The following is an 18,307-nucleotide window of genomic DNA, read 5'->3' as shown; positions in this document are numbered from 1 at the left end:
CCAACACTTTTGGATGCCTTCTTTAAGGAACTGCCAAAGTTATTTATCTGCTTTCTAGTTCACCTCAGCTATTACCCTCTCCTCCTTCAATCTGGCACAGTTTTCCTAAGTTCCCTAAATATGCAACAGAAGTCAACCAACCACCTTCGTGGCCATGTTACGCTGAGCTGAATATGTTGTATTGTAACTCCTGCTTGCTAAAGTGAATAGCAGTTCTTAAATCATCCTAATAATTGCAAATCAATCTACTGCTCATTTTGCAGCACAGAGCTCAACTGAAATCCAAAATTGGAACAAGATTCTGCACTTTCTCTGCTGCAGGAGGCTCTGGTTCCTCTGGCTCAGTGTTTTCATGCTTTTTTGTTTCACAAAATGGGGAAATGTTTGAAGTATAGAATCATAGAATAGTTTGGGTTGGAAGGTACCTTCAAAGGCCATCTAGTCCAACCCCCCTGCAGTGAGCAGGGACATCTGCAACTCTATCAGGTTGCTCAGAGCCCCGTCCAGCCCGACCTTGAATATTTCCAGGGATGGGGCATCTACCACCTCTCTGGGCAACCTGGGACAGTGTTTCACCACCCTCATTGCAAAAAACTTGTTCCTTCTATCTAGTCTAAATCTGCCCTCTTTCAGTTTACAACCATTACCCCTTGTCCTATCGCTACAGGCCCTGCCAAAAAGTCTGTCCCCACCTTTCTTACAGGCCCCCTTTAAGTACTGGAGGCTGCAGGAAGGTCTCCCTGGAGCCTTCTCTTCTCCAGGCTGAACACCCCCAGCTCTCCCAGCCTGTCCTCCCAGCAGAGCTGTTCCAGCCCTCGGAGCATTGCTGGGGCCTCCTCTGGACCGTCTCCAACAGGTCCATGTCTCTCCTGTGCTGAGGGCTCCAGAGCTGGATGCAGCACTGCAGGGGGGTCTCCCCAGAGCAGAGTAAGAGGGGCAGAATCCCCTCCCTCGCCCTGCTGGCCACACGGCTTTGGATGCAGCCCAGGACATGGCTGGCCGCCTGGGCTGGGAGCGCACATTGCCGGCTCCTGTCCAGCTTTCACCCACCAGGACCCCCAAGTCCTTCTTGGCAGGGCTGCTCTCCATCCCTTCACAACCCCCAGGCCTGTGCTGATACAGGGGGTTGCCCCGACCCAGGTGCAGGACTTGGGTCCTGCACTTGGCCTTGTTGAACCTCATGAGGGTCACACGGGCCCATTCCTCGAGCTTGTCGAGGTCCCTCTGGATGGCATCCCGTCCCTCAGGTGTGTCAACCGTGACAGATACGGTCCTTTCTCTAGTAAACTGATACACATTCAGGATAAGCTGGATTTTTTATTTATCTTGTCAGGTCTCTTGAAAGGACTCAGAGGCTCAAAAGTTAAAGCTGTCATCCTTTAGAAACCCTTTCACAATATTGTAATGCGGCAGACAGTTACTGTGGGCAACTGTGTACCTGTGGCCTTTACTGTACTTGCTATCCCAGAGAGCTTAACTGGACAATTCCAGTGAAGAACACATGTGCAGACACAACCCTCAAAACAGTTATGTTGGGAATTATATTAAGTTCAAAACGTGAATGGTTAGAAACTCGTTGACTGACTGCCCAGCTATTCATATAATTTCCTCATGCACTGCAACAATTAGAATGAACCTCATGAACCACATGGATCTCAGTCTCTCCTATCCATCATCATCCTACTCAATTTCCTTTGCATCTATATCCTCAATATCTGCCTCTAGTTCATGCCAAAAAATGACAATGCACTAGTAGGTATTCCACTTTAGCAGTAACTTTCTGAACTCAAAATTTTCCTCTGGAAAAACAGAAAACTGTCAGGTCAGTTATGGCCTCAGAGACAGGTTTTAAAACTAAAATAATGCAAAAATCAATATTTATCAGAAAAGTTCTTCTTTTTCACATTTGGTGAAAACAGGGATGACCTGAATTTCCAGCCTTATGGAACTTCAGGAGATAAAAATTTGGACAAAGAAGTCTGTTCATTGACCAGTCTGAACATACAAAAAACCAAACTAAAAAAAAAAAAGAAAATTAAATAAACCATCACTAATGATGATGATCAGTTAAAGGTACCACCTTTTCAATTTTAACAATTTTGTTAGTGAAAATGCTGATGTTATAAAATGGCTAGTGCCATTCAGTTTTTAAGATTTCCTCATTAATTCGATAGCATTTTTTCTACTTGATGGCACTAAAACCTGATGACAATAGTACAAATGAAATCTTCATGAAATGCTTCTAATAGCAAGGCACTATTTATATGAATTATTAAATCTAGGAGGAAAAGTGCTGTCACGACCTTAATTCATAAGAACACCTAAAGGTAGACAAAGTAAGTGTTAATGCTCTACCTTGTTCCAAATTTGCTTATCGTTTTATTTTTTCCCTATTGTTTTAAGTTCCCTTAAGTCCTTCTGTCAACCATAGCTCTGTTGTTTTATAATACATTATTTTATTTTTCCCCTCTGAGAAGTTGCAGCAGCCACAAGGAACCAAATGAATAAAGTATACCAGCATTATCTCCTTTTGAGGTACCCAAAGAAATGAGTAAGTTGGCCAATGCTACCTTCTAGGTTCTAAAATGAGATGGTGTCCTCTGTTGGGCTGAAGGCTTCTCTCCAGAGGTATAGACAGGCAGGATGAAAATCAGTTTCTGTTTTCACACAAGGTGTGAAAGAACAGGTAAGTCTGTTCTTTTTCCAATTGCATTAGATACTTTAGATATGGACATGTCCATGAGCAGTGGATATTTTCTACCTGGACTTCAGTAAGGCCTTTGACACTGTCCCCTGTAAGATCATCCTAGGCAAGCTGCTGATGTATGGGCTGGATAAGCAGGCAGTGAGGTGAACTGAAAACTGGCTGAATGGCTGGTCCCAGAGGGTGGTGATCAGCCGTGCAAAGTCTAGTTGGAGGACAGGGACTAGTGGTGTACCCCAGGGATCAATACTGGGTCCAGTCCTGTTTAACATGGGAGAAGCGGCTGATACACCAGAGGGTTTTGCTGCCATCCAGAGGAACCTCAACAGGCTGGAGAAATGGGCTGACAGGAACATCATGAAGTTCCTGAGAATTGTAGAGGAGTCAACGAGGAGAAGTACAAAATGCTGCACCTGGGGAGCAACAACCCCAGGCAACAATATATGCTGGGTGCCACCCAGCTTGCAAGCAGCTTGGTCACCACCTGGGGGTCCTTCTGGGCAGAGTTGAACATGAGCCAGCAGCGTGCCCTTGCAGCAAAGATGGCTAATGATATCCTGGGCTGCTTTAGACAAAGTATTGCGAGCAGGTCCACTGAAGCAATCCTACCCCTCTACTAAGCACCGGTGAGACCACACTTGGAATACCATGTCCAGTTCTCGGTTCTCCAGTACAAGAGAGACATAGACACACTGGAGACAGCCCAACGAAGGGCCACAGATATGATTAAGGGACTGGAGCGTCTCTTATATGGGGAGCAGTTGAGAGCACCACAACTGTTCAGGGATGAGAAGGCTGAGGGAGGATCTTATTAATGTATATAAACACCTGAATGGAGGTGCAAAAAGGATGGAGTCAGGCACTTCCAGTGGTCGACAGTGACAGGACAAGAGGCAATGGGAACAAACTGAAACACAGGAGGTTCCACCTGAACATCAGCAAACACTTTTTAACTGTGAGGGTGACAGAACACTGTCACCGGCACAGGTTGCCCAGAGAGGTTGTGGAGACACCATCCTTAGAGATATAAAAATGTCTGGGCATGGAGCTGGGTAACTGGCTGTAGGTGGGCAGTGCGGTTGGACCAGATGACCTCCAGAGGTCCCTTCCTACCTCAACCATTCTGTGCTTCTGCAGTGTCTGTCTCCCTCCAGATTTCTCATAAATGTTTACGAAATGAATAAATCAGTCACTATATTTATCCCGGGAGATTTCTGAAGTAAAGACGACGCTGTTCTTCTTTCCTTTCCATTCCACATAAAACCTAAGACATACACAGACATTGCACATTTTTATGGTATCAATATAAACACTGCAGGCTTGGCAGCAATTTTCAACTGTAAGTTTTTGGAATAGCTTGAATTTGTGTTCAAACAGATCTGTTAATCTCAGTCTTGACTTTTTCAAGTGTAACTGTTAATAGGTAGATCTCTATCTCTTTGTATTTATGTTTAGTAAGTGTAGCAAGAGATACGATTGTTGACAATAAGCTAGGAATTTGCTTTTGCATTGTCCAAGACCTGGTCAAGCTCTTTCCCACTGAATAGACTTTGACACTGAATTTTTGGAAGCTGTTAACTGGACATAAGATTCATCATTTCTGATGAACTGCATGAATTGTATGTATGGAGGCTTCACAAACTGCCACGAATCATGAAGACTATGGCAAAAATATTGGAAGGGGCAAAGCCAAAGGGTAAGCCCTAGGAGTTAGGCTCTGCATGATACCTATGCTACTTTTACTCCAGAAAAGACAAACAATGCTATTTAATTATTCTTCTAGGATCTGTGGGCTCCAGTTTAATTAACTTTATCAAGTGCCATGAAAAACCCATCATCTTCATCTCTATCTCAGAGATGCACTGAGATGAACATGATAATTGAGAAGAGCTTCTTGGATTTCAGCAAAACATCAAAACTTGTCAAGCAGAGAACACTCTCACAAACAGGCAGGCTGAAATATGTCCTGTAGCTGCAGAGCTTCCTAATTGCAGAACTGCTCAGAATACTGAGACAAAGTTCAAACATGCTGATTTGCAGGTACAATCAACTACCGCTGTACAAATGCACTTAAAATACCATATGCAACCTGCTTACCACTGATTCATGTAAGGCTGGTTGAGAGTAAGTAAATTTTGTGATCACTGCATAGATAATTTTCCTTTAGAAACTATTCACACATAAATTTGACATTTGTAAATTATTATCTTTTGTTTGGCACAGTTACTTTCCAACTGAACTCTTTACATTTTGTAGGATACTCTTATGTTAATGTCCCTTTTGCTTTAAAATGCTTTTCTTGGCAACAGTTCTGACATGCAGGTGCTCATAGCAGATGCTGTGCTAACCCTTACCCAAAAACCACTGTGTCTTCTCAGCAGTGCAAAGTTCTTCAATTTTATTATTACCTGAGGCTACCGGTTTTCATGAATAGTTTCACGTGGCTGGCACATCAACCCTTGGAAACTTGACATTTATTAAGATAAAAGCCAACAACAACAAATTGTACAATGCTAACTATTGGTCTTTGGACTTTATGTTGTTTATTATGTAAAACAGCTTTTTTTTCCTCTTGCATTTCGTTGATCTGAAGAAGCTGAGTCTCACAATTTCATAGCGAAGACCGTGTTTGACAGTCATTGACTGCCACTGTTTTAGTTATTGCTGAGCAGTGCATACACAGAGTCAAGGCCTTTTCTGCTTCTCACCCCACCCCACCAGCGAGGAGGCTGGGGGTGCACAAGACGCTGGAAGGGGACACAGCTGGGACAGCTGACCCCAACTGACCAAAGGGACATCCCGTACCATATGGTGTCATGCTCAGCATATAAAGCTGGGGGAAGGAGCAGGGGGGAGACATTCAGAATAATGGCGTTTGTCTTCCCAAGTCACCGTTACGCGTGATGCAGCCCGGCTTTCCTAGAGATGGCTGAACACCTGCCTGCCGGTGGGAAGTGGTGAATGAATCCCTTGGTTTGCTTTGCTTGTGTGTGCAGCTTTTGCTTTCCCTATTAAACTGTCTTTATCTCAGCCCATGAGTTTTCTCACTTTTACTCTTCTGATTCTCTCCCCCGTCCCACCGGGGGAGAGTCAGCGAGTGGCTGTGTGGGGCTTAGGCGCTGGCTGGGGTTAAACCACGACAATCTTCAATCACACATAGTTCAAAGATGGATTTTCCGTAAGAAACTTTGACTACTGAGATACATTGAGGCCCATGATACTATCCGGGTAACTGGAGTACACAGATGCTCCAGATTTGTAGCAAAGTACAAATGCATCAGACAAGGCGCTATAAGTTCCAAAGGGCAGGAACCAGAGAGACACAGAAAATTTTACTATCCCCATTTTATTGAAAGGGAATTGGCTTGGCAGATAAGGAAGGATGCTACTGTGCATCGTTTGAAGGATATCAACATACAGGACAGCCTCTGGGAAATTACCCAAGTGTCTCCGTTCCTACTACATCTTCATATTTTAGAGGTTAAATGATTTACCCAGATAGAGTGACACCTATTAACAGCTAAGGCTGGTTATTTCCATGACAGTAGCTTAATCTTCCTCTACAAAGGAGATGTTTGATACTAGGTTCCTCAGATACAGCTTTTACAGTGGGGAAAAAAACCCCAAACATGTCAGTTTGTTTATAGAAGTAAACAGAGAGGCCTGGCAGTAAAAAACATAACTGGGGAAATACACTGGCAAGAAATTCCTTTATCACACTTCAGAAGTCATGACCCATAAGAGGTTCTCAAAAGTCATGACCCATGGGTTCTCAAGAACCCATGGAGAGGTTCTCAACATCCCATGAGGACTGGGCTGGAAAATGCTAGGATAACAGCTGACAAAATTCCCATACTCCAAGAGCAGAAGGAGTACTGACTGATATCTACTACAGGTCAGAGGAACTGAATGAGGCATGGAGGATCTTATAACGCACTTAAACTACTTTGCCAAGAACAACAACTGCAGAAAATAAAATTCTGAGAATTCTGTATTGACTAGTTTAAAAAAAAAAAAAAAAAGATTTTGAAGTGTTTTCCAGGCATTTAATTTTAATTGGAATTCTAATTCTGAAAGTGTTCGATGTCCTCCTAGAGTCCATAAAAGCCTTTTCTGAAATGTCTTTTAAAAAACAAAAGAAGAAAAGAATAGTCTGACTTGAATTAGGTTGTGGTAGATTTTGGGAAGCATCTGATCTAAAACTCAGCTGAGTCTAAGATTTTCCTAGAATTGCAGTGAAGACAGGTACTTCCACGTCAGTACTCGAGGTGGGTCAGAGGCCCACCTAGCTACTGAAGTGGGACAAGGCTCTTCAGCATCGTGCAGAGTTCAACATCTTGCAGGGTTTAAGGCCTTATTGTGATATGCCCTTTTGGCTCAATTTGTATTATCTTTGTGAGAAGTGCTTCTTTTTTTTTCCTTAAAAAATGCAATATTTATCTTTTGACATGCTAAGAAAATCCAAGAACTGCTTTGGAGAGTGCCGTTTGGCCATTTTGCATGCACAGCGCAGGGGTGGCTGAATTCCATTTAACAGAGAGGGTATGTTGCAGTGCCCGTAGCAGAACTAGTCTGTGGCTTTCTGAGCTACGTTCAAACTCAGACTTCAAACCCATACCCTCTTCTCAACCATCATCTCCCAGGAGGAGCTGTACGTCCTGTCTCTGCAAAGCCAGTTCCCAGACTCGCATCCCTAGCTCCTCTTGCACAGTCCTAGCCCAGAATCCCCACCTCACTTTCCCTGGCATTTTAGTGTACCAGAACAGTACAAAAAGCTCATTCACCTCTGTGCAAAGTACCTCCTGCTGTTACAAACCGCGGTCTCAATCCTTGGACCCCAAATTCATGTCTCCTCCTCCGCTCAAGCAACCATCACAAAAACTCACCCGTGTGCCACCACTCTTCTGCTGCCGTCTTTGATACAAGAACCCAGCTTCCCAAACGTGCACCCAGCTCCCCCCAACTGTAGCTTGCACACTCTAAGCATGGAGCCCAACACTTTGTCTCCCTCTTCCCTCCCTTGGCTCCACCAGAGCTTCAGTTTCTCCTGTCCACCTGTTGGCTCCCCGTTACAAAATGCAACAGAAAGGAGAACTTCAAATGTATGAGCTCAGTCTGCTCATACTCACAATGGTACTGCTGAATGCCACTTGAGACTGGTTGCTGTCACGACGGCCGAGTGACCTGTTCCGTGTATGCCCCTGAAAATGAGCTCTAGCACTCTGGCACCTCCTTAAAGATCTCACGGTCCTCTGCTTATACATGTCTGGTCTCTCAATATTCATGGGAGGAAGAGTGAAGTGTTGAAGTTTTGCCGAGCCCTCATCATCTAAATCCAATTCTTTGTGGGTTTCCAGGCGCCTGGCTGTAAAAAGAGAAAACGGAACCTCACTTTTTATTCTGTTCTTTGCATTGCTCGGGAATTCCTTGGTTGGCTAAAAAGACTGAAACAAACTAACTCAAAGCCAAAACATCTCAAAATTCAGCACCAGAAAAACTTCAGTATCCACTTCAGTTTCTGGCATCTCCCACTCTCCCGTGTTTATTACTGCAAGAAAACAAAAACGCGTTTCAAAGCGATCAGTCACTTTTATGGACTTCTGCTAATGCTTCATCTCTTTAAGCTGCATTTTGCAGTTGACTGAAACAGGAAAGCAAAATATGGTAATTTACAATTTGCAAATGTTTTCTGTCACAGAGCACAAACATCTTTTTGGCAGCTGCTTGCCAGCTTAATAATATCCTTCTTACTATGTAGAGAGAAAGTAGAGACCAAGAACGGGCCCGAGTCAAAACCCCAGATTCAGAGCACCGAATGCCAAATGACTCCCGAGGCGGACCGCAGCTAGGGTCGACTCACGGAAATGTGTAGCTGTACCTTTCATAACACACAGAAGGATATGGTAATTACTTTCGGACCCACTGAGTTTAATTACTAACCAATCTCACTTTGTGAGCTTATAAAAGGTTGGCTGGCATTCATTTAGAAATGAAAAAGAAAATGTTCTCTTTGCACTCTCAAGTGGGTATTGAACGCAAGGCAAAACCTGAGATGCCTGCAGAGGGAACGGGAAAACCTTTCCCATCTGACTTCTGAATCATTTAAAACACCTTTACTTTTGTGAATCTCCATAACAGGAGTCCCTCACAAAGTGGAGACAAATCCACAAAGCTCTGCATTCAGTCAGAGGGCTCAGTAGGTTTAAATACTAATATTTAAATTAACAACATTTAGTTGCTCAGAGAAAAAAGCAAGTATGAAAAAGTGTCGCTCACCATTTTCCTGGTGTGAAAACTCAATTCCATTGACGGTACAGCGTCGGAATACCATTTTGTTTTCTGTTAGTGTCCCAGTTTTGTCTGAGAAGATGTACTGGATTTGTCCAAGATCTTCAGTAATATTTAGGGCACGGCACTGTATGGGCAAATCTGCTTCTTCATCATACAGGTCAATGTCGTTGTGAATGAAGAAGACTTGGCCCAACTTGACTAGCTCAATGGACACATAAAGAGAAATGGGGATTAAAACCTGAAAGAGAGATAAAATTCTCAATGAGGGGTGAGAAAAGTCTTATTGCTTTCTGTCAGCAATGTCCTGGCACAGGTATACCAATAATTTTCAGAGAAACAGTTCTTCTTAGAGACATATTGTAGGACTGAATAATAATGGTTCAGGGGAGAAAAAAATCCTGCACACAACAGCAATGGATAAACATGGACAATAAATGAAATATTTAAGACAAAATTCCTGGAACACCAAATGCAAAGATGTGTCTTTCAGAGGATGCTCTCACAAGGCACATTTTCTGGGCTGAGGTGCATGCTGCTCCCACCCGCCTGAAACTCTGAAAGGATACACTAGCACAGACTAACTCTTAATGTAAAAAAGTTTCACAGGCCATTACTTTGCAGGCAACACTTCCCACCCACTAGCTTCCCTGTCCTGAAATAACAATGAATTCTTAAGATGCACAAATATTCTGTTTCAATAATAAAGAATAATCCCCCCAAGGAATCTCCAAGGAACCTCCGAACAACTCTGAAACTTATCTTCACATTTCATTCATATTAAAGAAATTCTGTCCACTTAAATCTCAGCAGTTACATCAAGAAATCTGAAAAGTAAATGTGATTTTTTCCCCATAAAATGTTCTCTCACAATTAGGCTTAATCACAAATATATGAGCATCCTACTTCTAATTTAGTTTCTCTCCTAAACTGGCTGAACCATACCTAGTTATCATTCCCCATTAGCAAAAATGACAATTTTGTATTTCACTGTTTTCCTGAGATATTAAGTCTTATTTTAGAATTCTGGCCATAGTCAGAAAAAAAAAAAAAAGTGCTGCTATTTGGATGTAAATATCCTCTTTATTGCATATGCTAGAGATTCTGGAGTTATTTAAAGATATAATACATGTCCTCCCTCTCGATATCCTTGTGGGGTTTTGACAACAAGAAAGAAAAATCCGCAGTTAGAAAGAAAAAAAAAAAGAAGATACATTATTTCACACTTGGATGATTTGAAACACTTGAGCAATATTTTCAAATAGGATTAAGAAGGTACTGCACAGCTATTAGTTGATATTAATTGTTCATTAGTGATTATACTCAGTTTTGAACAGCTTCTTCCTTGGAGGTTTTTGTCTTTTACCTGTAACAGGATTATCATTGTCAAGAACATGTAGAAACCAGCAAGAACTGGAGACAGAAAATTGCCCTTCTCATCTGGAATGTCATAAGGCGCATGTTCCGAGAAGTTTCCAGTCCAAATGCCATGCCCTGTAGGAATGATATACAATATTGAAAATACACTGAGCAGTAAGGTGATTGACAAAGTATCTGAAATTTTCAGATAGGGACTGCTATGATAATTAAAAAGAAAGAACATTTCCAAAGCAACAGTCCCCAAGCAATACTGTAAATCTACCGGAGAATGCAAAGTATATGCAGAGCTCTGTAGCACATGCATATAATTGATGTGCTAGTAAGAAATGAGCAGCCATGGATATTTTTATTCACCTCTCCTTCAGCAGGTGTCCCCCAGGGCTCTTAGCTCTGCACAGAGCTTTCCTCACTCTCTGTTTTTTTGCTGGAGGACTCCATCTCTACTGCCTATCTTTAAAAATCCTCAGTGTTGAAGACTCCCTCTTCCTAACAGAAAGAAACCTTATAACCTTTGCATAGACAAACTGAAATCTTTCTTACCCTTCCTGACCATTATCGATTTCCATCTGTCTTTGTTAGAGTTAACAAGACCCCTATAATTCAGTCCGGGCAGCTCGTTTTTACATTCCCTTTGATTAAGTCGTACCCCAAAACTCCTTCTTCCCCTGTGTCTTGCATACCGGTAGATACCGTTGCACTACTGCAGCAAAGCCTCCGGTTCAGGACTTACCAACACGCCACCACATTGCCACCTTTCTCACTGCCCTTACGGAAATAAACTTTGCTCAAGGATGTTACTAAATTTGCAGCATCAGAAACTTCACACAGAGCTAGGACAAACAAGTCCCTTTCCCTTACTGCATCATTGCTCCAGATGCCTTTTACCTGCCAAAACCCTCTATTAGTCCACTTCGCATATCCAGCTCTGATAAAACCTCTATTAGCACCAATTAAGCAAGCAGTTGTTTTGCAGCATCTGCCTACCAAAATGCTGCCAAAAGAATTCAAATTATTTCAGGAATACTTCCCGGCTGCTAGAGACCGCAATCACACCTAGCAAGGACAGCTATGCTCTACAAGCCACTTCTCACCCCAGTTTTTTTTCGCTGTGTGCAAGCAAAATACTGATAACCAACCCACCAGTGAAATTTCTTCCTAGATCCCTACATTCAGGCAAGGTTGCAAAGCAAAAATTCATGGCAGAGCTACGGGACATTTTGAATGGGTCAAAGCTAACGGACTTGTTACTGTTTTACACGTTTCACTTAGACTATGAATATTATTTTTTTTTTTAACCCGAGCAGATAAATTGTTTTTTAAATGCTGATTTTTTCATCTGAGACCACCGTAAATGAAAGGACTTTATTACTCCAGGGGCCCTACACACCAGACAAAGACAAGTCTTTAAATCTACATGACAGGAGCCAGGGAACAATGAAAATAAAGTGCCTCTCTCCCTCACAAAGAGCTCAGTTGTCAAACTGGAATCCCGTTTCTGTGCCAGAAAAGCCCACTGCAACATGAAGCAGCAAAATTAAAAAAGCAATTAAGTCAGTTCAATTGTTCATCTTTTTGGATGGCCCTTACTTCTAATGGTATTACACTGACGGCTAGCTGGTGTGTCACACCATGTCCCCAGGGCAGGTTCAGGAAAACCTGACAGGGCCACATTATTTGACTTTGTCCCTACAAAACTAAATCAGAGCAGCAGCACTAAGCAAGTTATCACCGAGATGGAATCAATTAAAAGGAAAAGGAGCTTTGAACACAAAGCACTCCTGGGAGCCTCTGTTATCTCTTTAAAGCAGCGACCCATTCAAAAACCAGTTAGGCTTAAAATTTGGCTCTTTCCTCAGGATTATGAGATCCTATTAATCCTGACCTGCCTGGGACAGATTGCAATCAGAGCTGGAAGACAGGCAGGTGCTTACATGCAGTGAAGGTGATGTTTTTGAGATTAGCAGAATCACAGAATCATTAAGGTTGGAAAAGACCTTTAAGATCATCAATCATCAACCCAACACCACCATGGCCACTAAACCATGTCCCGAATTGCCATGTCCACATGTTACTAGCAATCTAGTGAACTCTAGTCAGCTAACCCCAGTTACTATATTCAAGTGTGCTCAATTGCAAGGACCCCAGAAAAATGCAGGCTCTTCCTACCTGAACAATTAAGCCACCCCACAGCCTGCTGTAAAGGGGCTTTTGAGAAGGAAGGTAGCTGTGGAGACTGTAAATAGGGTGAATTAGTCATATGCAGCTCATGGGCTTTAAATTGGGTGGCTCTGGCTAACATCACTCCTGAACATATTAGAGGAAGATGTTGCTGAAATGAAGGTAAAGCTACATGATTTTACTTCTGTTGTTATACACAAGGAACGAACACCCACTCAGTAAGCAGATCTCAGTTGGCAAGTACTGACTCCTGTAATGCATTAACGCAGTGGCTTTCACTTGCTTGCTCTACACGTATTTTACCACAGTGGAGATGGGTCTTAGCTGAAATATTTATAGCCATGGCTGAATTTTCTTCCGTCTGAATTGCTCAGATTTGCCATTTTAATTTGTCTATTGGAAAGACCAAGGAGCCTAAAGACCCCATAAGCATTCAGCTCTAGATCTGATCTCACCCGGGTCTATAAGATCAGTTTTAACTACCTTGTAGAAAAAAGCAATGAAACAGAAGATTTTTGTTAGTATCTCATACCTACAGCTCCAACAAGACACATCACGAACAGGAGTCCCACACATAAGAAAATATCCATATTCATCCGTCGCTCTATCTTGCTGCGTTTGTAACGAGGACCATTGTTATTTAACATGGCCTTAGTTTCATGACCTTCAAAACACAAATGAGTATCATCACATTTATGTAATATTTTGTCTTTTTTTTTTAAAAGTATTTATCTCACAAAATGAGAGCAGGGTGGTCATGACATGTTAATTTGACTCTAGTTTCATTCAGTAATTTTATTGCCCATCTTCTCATTCGAATGAATAGCAGAATATATTAGAGACTAAATCTAGAGGTTTACAGAAGACCCCCATTACATTACAGATTTCAGCTGTCCTATACATTTTACTTTCCCGAAGACAGCATATTCAGTAGGATCACAAGGTTTATATAAATATTCAAAAGCCAAATCTCCTTGAGAATAAAAGGAAAAACAACAATATTATGTTTTTGTATTTTACAAACAACTTGATTAAGTGCTATACAGATTCCTGAAACCTACACTTGAATATTTTTCTGCAGCTATTTAAAAGCCACTAGACATATTTAATGTATTAACTTAAATAAAATCCAACATGTCAGATCCAGCAGTGAAAAACTCTAATGTTATTTAGTTTTCGTTATGTGGTTGTAAAGTGCTAACAAAACAGTAGGACAAGAAATTAAAAAAACCCAGTCCTTAAAACTTACTGAATTAGAATCGAACTAGTGTATTTGTAATGGAAAAAGAGGAGTGCTGTAAGAAGCCAAGAAGCAGATATTGCTTTTTCTGTTCTATTCTATTAATATTATCTAAACTGTGGCTCCACAATTGGGATATGTGGATACCATCTGTTGCTATAGTAAATGGTACCTTTTATATTTATTTCTACAGTCATTTTCCCTGAAAATACAGACGCTGCAGACTTAGTTTTCATTTGTATGTGCATGATGTGTGTGAAAGGGACTGTTTTCCAAGCTACCTTTTGGCTTTCTCCAGGGAAGTGATTTGAACTAAAAGCTGGAAGTTAGGTGTGATTCAATCATGCCTGCTGGATTCATTCCAGGTTTACATCAAAGGTTATTAATTGAGGCAGAGAGCAAGAGAGAAAATTACTCTCCAGCCTTATGTTCAGGACATTCACCCAAGCTGGGACTCTTGGCTGCCTGTTCCAGTGAATATGTAATTATTTACACAACCTGGAGCTATGTCGGTAGGACCAGCTTACACTACTAATGCTCCCTCCTTCCCAACTCACGTTGGTACATACCCACTTGTTCCACACAGGTATTCAGGGTACAACTTGTGAAGCAGGAGATGTATGTTTGCTCCCATACAGGCAGAACTAAGAACAAACCCCAAGTCTTCCCTTCGGTGAACAAATGCGCTAACCACTGAGCTACATGGAAGAGAAGTGCTGCCTGCACTTCCCTGCCTCCAGCAGCTGTGTGACTCTTGTTCCTGACTTCTCTTTTATGTTAGGCTTAATGGAATGTTTTGTGCTGAAATCAAAACAAGAACCTCTAACCCCTCCCAGAAAACCCTCAAGGAAATGTTGATGGAATGTTGATGGATATATTTCAGGGAGAAAATGGGAAGAGATTTCTTTCCAAATATCAGCTCTATCATTCCCTTCCACTTCAGCTGACAAACAGGAAAAGGACACATCTGTAACACAGATGTCACCTTGCAAGAAACAGAATATCAGGAATAAGAGGAATAAACTACTTTGTTCTCTTTTAATCCTCACAGTTTCATATGCCGTGCAACACAGCACCTTACCTAGCATCCCGCTAGTACCTTGTCTCTCCATTTGTGGATGATGATGGGCTTATCTAAAACCTCATTCTGGTACTTTATTATTTGAAAAGCATCTAATTCTTGTTGCTGTCCCTATCACAATGATACTACGTTGGCTGTTGCTCTGTAATGAGGTTTTTGTGCATCAGTGCTATTGCTTTGTATAGAACCATTTGGGTAGCCATGAACGGTATAACCGTATTTGGGTCAGATGCACAGGCTAAACAATCACATTAAGTGATGGCTTTATTCTTCACAAAGACTTCCATTAGAAAGTAGGTTTGAGGAGTAATAGAGTTATAAAAACGGAGAATGTGCCATCTTATAATGTGACTGATCTTGATTGTTCAGAAAAGGTCACAGACCGTGATTAAAAGCCAAAGTATAATCAATGTCAAAGAACCCTAGAAATGAAGCTGGTACTGGCTCAAGTGAGTCTAATTTTAGCAGAAAAAGAACAAACTTTCATGCTGACATTTACAATAAGATGCCAGTTGGAAATTGAATTGAAGTCTTACTCAGATCAAAGACGCCATATCTTGAAAATGACTTTAAAACTCCAACCTTTGCTACTAGCAGCTTAAGTAACATTAACAGAGATCCACATTAAGATCTATGCTGGTGGCCAAAGGAACATACTGGGAAATGACTGTACTAAGGAGAAAAAAAATAGGCATCCTAAGAGAAGAAGGGAAGACAAGTTACTCCAATTCTATAGGGAATGATTCCTACAGAGATTTTTATATAGTAGTTACTTCCAAAAAAATGAGTGACGGGTTTGGTTCTGACTCTCCTCCTCTGTCTGGGGCACCATCCCCATGTGTGGTGTTCAATGAATGACCCACAAAATGAAGGTTACTTTGGAAACATATGGGAGCTACAGTCATTTAAGTCCACTTCTGCAGTAGTGAAATGAAACGGCCAGTTGTCAGGTAAAATAATCTGGATGGCAGAGACTAATCTAAGATAAATGATCCTTGCAAAGATGGTGACTTCTATTTTCTCTTAGGAGGTTCAGTCTCGAACCTCCTGCTGCTGATTAGACATAAAACAGGTGACATGACTCTCTGGAAAAATAAAAATAACCAATAGTGGGATTAATTGTTGTACTTAAATGGACTTTTATTTAATCTACAAGTAAAGAGCGTAGCTCATATTCTGTTTCTGGAGGGGAAGAGGGCACAGCTGGCAAAGCCAATGATAAATCACGCTCACTGAGTAAAAGCAGCGGCAACACACCAAAGGTAAAAGATGATGAGAAAAAGATGAGCTGACCCACTGCTGAACCTGGCACCGTTGCATTTGATCTGGGCACTGACACCGTCTTGCTTGGTTCATGTTTTACTGCTTGAAATTCATGGCTGCGTGGACACACTATGTCTGTGTCAGCGCAAACCTGTGCTGCTGCCACCTCTCCCGTCAGCTCCAGCAGCTGTTCTCACTGCCTGGCGCTGGCACAGCTTGGCGTTGTGATGACTTTTTTTCTGCTGGGTAGCTTCAGCTGCACCCGCTTCTGCCCTGTGGAGGCAGCGAGACCTCCCTTAGGGCAGCCGTGTAGATTTTATGCCAGATGGAATTAGTGTTATAATCAGGGCTGCAGAGCTGAGAGTTAAACTCACCTTAGCGATTTTTTACTTGTCTGGATATTTTCGCAAGATATTGCAACGATAGCAAGATATCTGACACACACAAGGATACTGTCACTTGCCAGAGACCCAGCGCAGGACTCTGGGCTTTTGAGATGGACGAGTAATACCGTTACTTCCAAAAGTTATGTAAACTTCCTGTGCACTACAAGTTCTTAAAACAGAATGTCAAACTGTGGTGCAATATTAAACTACGCTTATTTACTTAAGGATATTTACAGGGAAAGTCTATGTTTAGCTAGATAGAAAGTACATCTTACCTGCATATATAACAATTCCTATTGCAGCCTCAGTATTTCTGATTGTACAGCCACGAAGCAAGAGGCTTTCAATGTTAAAACCAATCCGTTCATGATTTGGCTGCTCCCTAGAAGAAAGAAAACAAAATAAAGCAATGCCTTTTTCTGTTCTAATATAGTATTAGACAGATTTTTTTGTGTGTGTCTATTTCAAGCTGAAATCGAGGAACTGTGAAGGCCCTGTTTTGTTTGTATTTCACTCAACTTCAGTAAAGACTCCAGCAAGAACTTACAGAGAAGTCCAAGTACCTCTTCTAAAGACCGTTTGCATGGTGTATGTATCATGATGTCAACATGAACACTCGGTACCTTACCTGTCAGATTCAGTATTTCATAAATGAAGCCAGGATACATTATGTGACTTCATTCAGAGGAAATGCGTCTCGAAAGCTGAGCAGGGTTTGCCTGCTGGTAGAGGTTCAGACGAATACATCTGCACCCTGCGAGAGCCTCTGTGCCTCTGTCAGACACCAAAAGGCTGTTCATCTTTGTGAGCCTCAGTTCACTTGAACAGTCTCTAGGCTGAGGCTCTCTTCCTCACTCTCACACTGGACTGAAGGCTTTTCATCCTGGCTGAAGATGACCTGTCACACGCCAGATCCTTCTGCTAGCAGAAGAGACCGATGAAAACTTAATGGAAATTATGAGATCAATGCTCCAGCAGGCAGGCAACTTGTTACCTGCCTCAGAAAATGAAAGCATAAAACTAATTTTTCTCACAGTTTTTATTATATACGCTGCTGGGTTCGTCCTGAGATCTTTACCAAAGCTGTGATTTTTCACTTCAGTCAGTCCATCTGGTTTTGTTATGTAAATATCAGCATAAGAAAAGATTTTTTCGCAGCATATGTATATTTTGCTACTTTCTATTTGATATTTGGCATTGCATTTACCAGTAAACTGCAGCATCACTTAAACAAAGGGCAAGGTTAGGTGCTATCTCAGGGCTAAGTACAGTCTGGTGTCTGTGTGCAGCTGCACATGGTTACATGATGTCAAACTAGACAAGTGAAAAGGATTAGGTACCACCAACATAGAGCTGGTAGAATTGTAAAAAACAATGCCAGAAACCTGTTTTTCTGGGAATCTAGATTCAGTCTTTGTGAACTTGTTTAACAGATGCCTTCTTGTATCCCTCTGAGCAGAATTTGCTGTGGTCAGGCATGTCAGATGGACGTCACTAAGTTCGTTCTTATCATTTTTAGCAGAGAGAGTACTGCTAGTGTTTTATAGCAAGGCAACAGAGCCTCAATAATTTATTAAGGGTTCTCAGAGAAAAATATAACCTGTTCCAAGTAATCTGTGTTTACAAAATAGCTCAAAACAACAGCAGACCAAAGACAGAAAGTCCACTAAATGTTAGTAAATAATTTTCATTGCAGATTATTTCATCTACCCCTGAAGCGGTGAGAGAAAGGCAACTAATTTCATATTATCACAGAATCACAGAATCACTAGGTTGGAAAGGACCTT

At 41.7% G+C, this 18,307-nt stretch overlaps 1 protein-coding gene across 1 annotated transcript in view; it reads right to left on the bottom strand.

Moving 5' to 3' along the window:
- ATP10B (ATPase phospholipid transporting 10B (putative)) overlaps window positions 1–18,307 on the bottom strand; it is a gene marked incomplete at both ends in the record, with an annotated part of 55,499 nt that overhangs the window by 17,874 nt on the left and 19,318 nt on the right. Inside the window, 5 exons of the mRNA XM_082006421.1 lie at window positions 7,951–8,069; window positions 8,981–9,233; window positions 10,359–10,486; window positions 13,083–13,214; window positions 16,796–16,902. Coding sequence (XP_081862547.1) covers window positions 7,951–8,069; window positions 8,981–9,233; window positions 10,359–10,486; window positions 13,083–13,214; window positions 16,796–16,902 — 739 coding nt within the window. The remainder of the gene's footprint in view (window positions 1–7,950; window positions 8,070–8,980; window positions 9,234–10,358; window positions 10,487–13,082; window positions 13,215–16,795; window positions 16,903–18,307) is intronic.

Source organism: Phaethon aethereus, assembly GCF_964289735.1.
Source record: "Phaethon aethereus genome assembly, chromosome: 14".
In the NCBI taxonomy this organism is placed as follows: Eukaryota; Metazoa; Chordata; class Aves; order Phaethontiformes; family Phaethontidae; genus Phaethon; species Phaethon aethereus.
Note: the sequence above shows the minus strand (reverse complement) of the source record. Positions and strands in the feature narration are given on the sequence as shown.